The 4,236-nt window shown below is 36.6% G+C and overlaps 1 protein-coding gene across 1 annotated transcript; it reads right to left on the bottom strand.

Moving 5' to 3' along the window:
• Window positions 1-1,241: 1,241 nt before the first annotated feature.
• On the bottom strand, window positions 1,242-1,670 carry LOC145672516 (uncharacterized). The gene has a single exon (XM_081741678.1). The coding sequence runs from the start codon at window positions 1,668-1,670 to the stop codon at window positions 1,242-1,244; it is 429 nt and encodes a 142-aa protein (XP_081597804.1).
• Between the last annotated feature and the right edge of the window lie 2,566 nt (window positions 1,671-4,236).

Genomic DNA, 4,236 nt, shown 5'->3' with positions numbered 1-4,236 from the left:
ATTTCAATAAACAACAACAATCTACCTAGCAACACACTTCTTTTTCTTTTTAGTAAGTATATTACAAATTTAAAACATTTCTCGCCCCAACTAATATTCTTAAACCTAACATTTCTCCCGGGTATCAACGAAAAAAAAATTGAACTGTACACTGTGATATTCTACCCACTCTTTTAGTTTTTAAATTCTCTTTTTCTTCTTTTTACATGTACAGCCATTTGCGCCCGTTTGCGTTAAACTCTTCTCTATGTTCGTCATTATGTCCCACCAATGAAGTACCTTTTTATGCCACTTTCTTAGATCTTGTAGGATAAACTGAATGACTTCCTTTTTTAAACCCAAAATATATTCTTCAGTATTGAGCATTTTAACATTTGTATGTGTCTTTCTTCGTCTATAGTTCTTTTCATATGTATAGCGTTTTCTATTTTTGCCTTTGTAACTATCATGTTTCATCTCCATGGGTGAATTAGGTTGTCCACTATAATTGTAAAATAGCTCCTCTTCTTCAGAATCGGACAGTAATTTATAATTTTTCGTGTTCACTGAATCTTTATCTTGTTCTTCTTTTTTCGATTTACCTTTCTTAGATTTCTTTCTCTTTTTTAACTCAGGCTGAGGTACATTTGTGCATTCGTCTACAACTTCATTTGAAGATTGGTAATGCAGGGTGTCCATAGTTCGTACTGTATACAAATCTTGTACTTGCGTCTGGTCCAATACTGAAGGCTTGTCTGATACTTGCTTTATACTGTGACTAAAGCTTTGTTCCTTTTCCGTAGCTTGGTCATCTATTTGTAATTCGTTAATTTCTGTATTTAATTGTTGAAGTATACAGGCACTAGAAAAGTGATGCAATCCTGTGCATTTGTAACACCTCTTACCAAAAGCTGGACAATTATCTTTAACATGCGAACGTCGACAATTCCGGCATTTAATAACCTTTCCATCACTGCTATCTGAAGAATCTAATGATACTGAATAACCTAATTTCTTCTTTGTACTTCTTTGCGAGTTACTAGAATCTGTAGAATACCATGATCGTGGTGAGTTACTTGTACTAGTATGATATGCTGAGCGACCTTGTACTTCTTTCCTTTCTCTCATTCTGCTATGTTGCATCATGTTCATTGGAAGTTGATTTCGCTCCGAAACACTGCTGAAAATCGTCATCTGCTCTTCCGTGTTTTCAACCGCCTTAGCAATATCAACTACTTGTTGAAAATCAAGGGAACTAGACGTCAATATCTGCCTACATTATTTTTCATGCCGAACACAAACTGATCCCGTAATGAATGGTCTAAACATTTATCAAAGTTGCAGTAAGCAGCTTGATTTTTCAACACCAATACAAATTGGGCAACCGTTTGATGTTCTCGTTGTGTCAACTGATGGAACTTGAACCTCTCAGCTATTTCGTTAGTCTTAACTCCATAATGCGTTAACATCAACTGTTTTAATTCTTCATACGATTTTTGTGCTGGTTTACTTGGCGTGCACAGATTTCTCAACTCTTCATAAGCTGGACCCCCTATGACAGCCAAAAATGTTGCTACTTTCCGATCCTCCGGTAAAGCTGCAGATAACGCCACCTGTTCGAATCTCTCAATGTAAATTTGAATTCTACCTGTTTCCACATCAAAAGGTTCAAAGTTGCTAAATGAAGCCATCTTTAGTATTTAAAAGCGTATTGTTCTTTATAATCGACTGCGCCAATTGTTAAACTTCTTTACTGTAATTATTAAAATTAATTTTCACTAAATTATTTCATTTACCAGCAGAGCAATAGATGTATTCAAATTCACTAGCTTCCATATATTTCAACCCTGTTACCTCCTTCAAATACCTTTATTCTTTACAACTCATAATACACTTTAATCATAATGTCGTAATCTTCCACTACACAAATTACCATCAACTTCTACTACTTATTTACACGTATCTCACTTGACATTAACCTTAATCCATGTACTATATTCCAATCTCAAATTGTATATCCCAATTTCAATAAACAACAACAATCTACCTAGCAACACACTTCTTTTTCTTTTTAGTAAGTATATTACAAATTTAAAACATTTCTCGCCCCAACTAATATTCTTAAACCTAACAGTTACCTCTGTTTATTCATACATTTCCAGCAGCCATAATTATAAATACACATTCTAGTGATAAGTCTGGTGAACATTGGGTTGCTGTTTATATATCTAATATGCGTGTGGGAGAGTATTTCGATAGCTATGGTATACCTCCCTATATACAACATCATATAAGGTTTTCAAAACGAAACTGTCTGTATTATACATGGAATAATAGACGTATTCAAGGTGATTTACCTCAATTTTGTGGACACTACTGTTTTCTATATCTAGCATGTCGTGCGTTTGGTTATTCACTACGCGATTTCTTAAACAAATTCTCAGTCACCACTATTGATGCTAATGATATTATGCTTTATTCATTTATGAGAGTATGATGATGATGATGGTCACTGGCGCGAGATTATGTTCTCCGTAAACCACGTATGTGTGTGTGTGTGGTGTGTGTGAATAACCACACTTGTTAAGTGGTGTTGTTATTTTTTAAACTCTGCTAAAAAGGCTAATATTTAACTCCGCCATTGCCGAACCCAAGAGTGTTGGGGTAGCTACCACCGTAAAAGAAAATAATCTCTATTGTGTGTGTTTGTGTGTGTGTGTGTGTGTATTCTATGCTATGTTAAAATAGGAGTTGAAAAAGAGAACGACTCTTATGTAATTTGTGCTATGTTAAATAGTCCATACTCTTTACTAAATGTGGAAACAGCACGGTGAAACACCACCTCAATATGTGGCTCCGTTTTCGAGTTATTAGGTTTTAAGTATTTTCACCTTTGACCTTTGGGACATGTGGTATCGTAAATGAGGCAACATATTGAGGTGGAGTTTCCACATTTAGTCAGTGGTCATCAACTACTGACTAAATGTGGAAACAGCACCTCAATACGTTGCTCCGTTTTCTAGTGATTAGATTTCGTAAATGAAGCAACATATTGAGGTGGAGTTCCCACATTTAGTCATTGGTCATCAACTACTGACTAAATGTGGAAACTCCACCTCAATATGTTGCTTCATTTACGGGTGGTTGGGATTTAAGTATTTGATCATCGAGGCCAAAGGTCAAAAACTTAAAATCTAATCACTCAAAAAGGGAACCACGTATTGAGGTGCTGTTTCCACATTTAGTCATTGGTCATCAACTACTGACTAAATTATGAAACTCCACCTCAATATGTTGCTTCATTTACGGGTGGTTGGGATTTAAGTATTTGATCATCGAGGCCAAGGTCAAATACTTAAAACCCAATCTCAAATGTGGAAACTCCATCTCAATATGTTGCTTCATTTACGAGTGATTGGGTATTAAGTATTTTGACCTTTGACCTCAATGGTCGATAGTTGATGGTCGGAAACGGTACCTCAATATGTGGCTCCGTTTTCGAGTTATTGGGTTTTAAGTATTTTGACATTTGACCTCGATGGTTAGTTCTTGGTGGAAACGACACCTCAATATGTGGCTCCGTTTTCGAGTTATTAGGTTTTAAGTGTCATACAAAGGGCGTATCCCCACATGAACTATAAGACCCAGGTAAAATAAGTGTAGCATGTCCGAAAATCCCCCATATCCCGAGTTTCACATAGGAAGGGCCTACTTTGCGCAGTAGGTCATAAAAGGGAACAACTACTGATTCACCATGTCTCCTTTTCTCTTCCAAGGGAGTTTTATTTCCCCAAAATACCCTGGTGTCTAAAACTTAAGCCTAATAACTATTTTAGGTTATAGGACACGAGAGACGTAAAGTAATTGCATCAAAAGGAATTACCATACGAACACACTATACATATCCTACAACACATATAGCAGGCCAAATTTGAAGGATGCCATGATAGCTGCAATCACTCAACATAACCGCAAAAATGAGCCCGAACAAACATACCACAAAAGCACCATGAGGTGCACTAACGACACCAGAAACAGATTAATACAAGGCATGGTCACTTCGAACAGTACAGATGTTTTGCACCGACATTCCGTACTGATCAGGTTGTTAAGAGACTTTTAGGCCACTGATTGCATTCCTTACAAAGAGCAGTACACATCTCATTAGGGATCCGCACGAGTCGAGTCGAGATTTAAGCCTGTCTCGACTCGTCTCGAGAAAATGTTGTCTCGACCCATATTTTGACTCGAAAATAT

The sequence above is a fragment of the Thermobia domestica genome, chromosome 16, assembly GCF_964235325.1.
Source record: "Thermobia domestica chromosome 16, izTheDome1.hap1.1, whole genome shotgun sequence".
Classification (NCBI taxonomy): domain Eukaryota; kingdom Metazoa; phylum Arthropoda; class Insecta; order Zygentoma; family Lepismatidae; genus Thermobia; species Thermobia domestica.
This window is presented reverse-complemented; position numbering and strand designations above follow the sequence as displayed.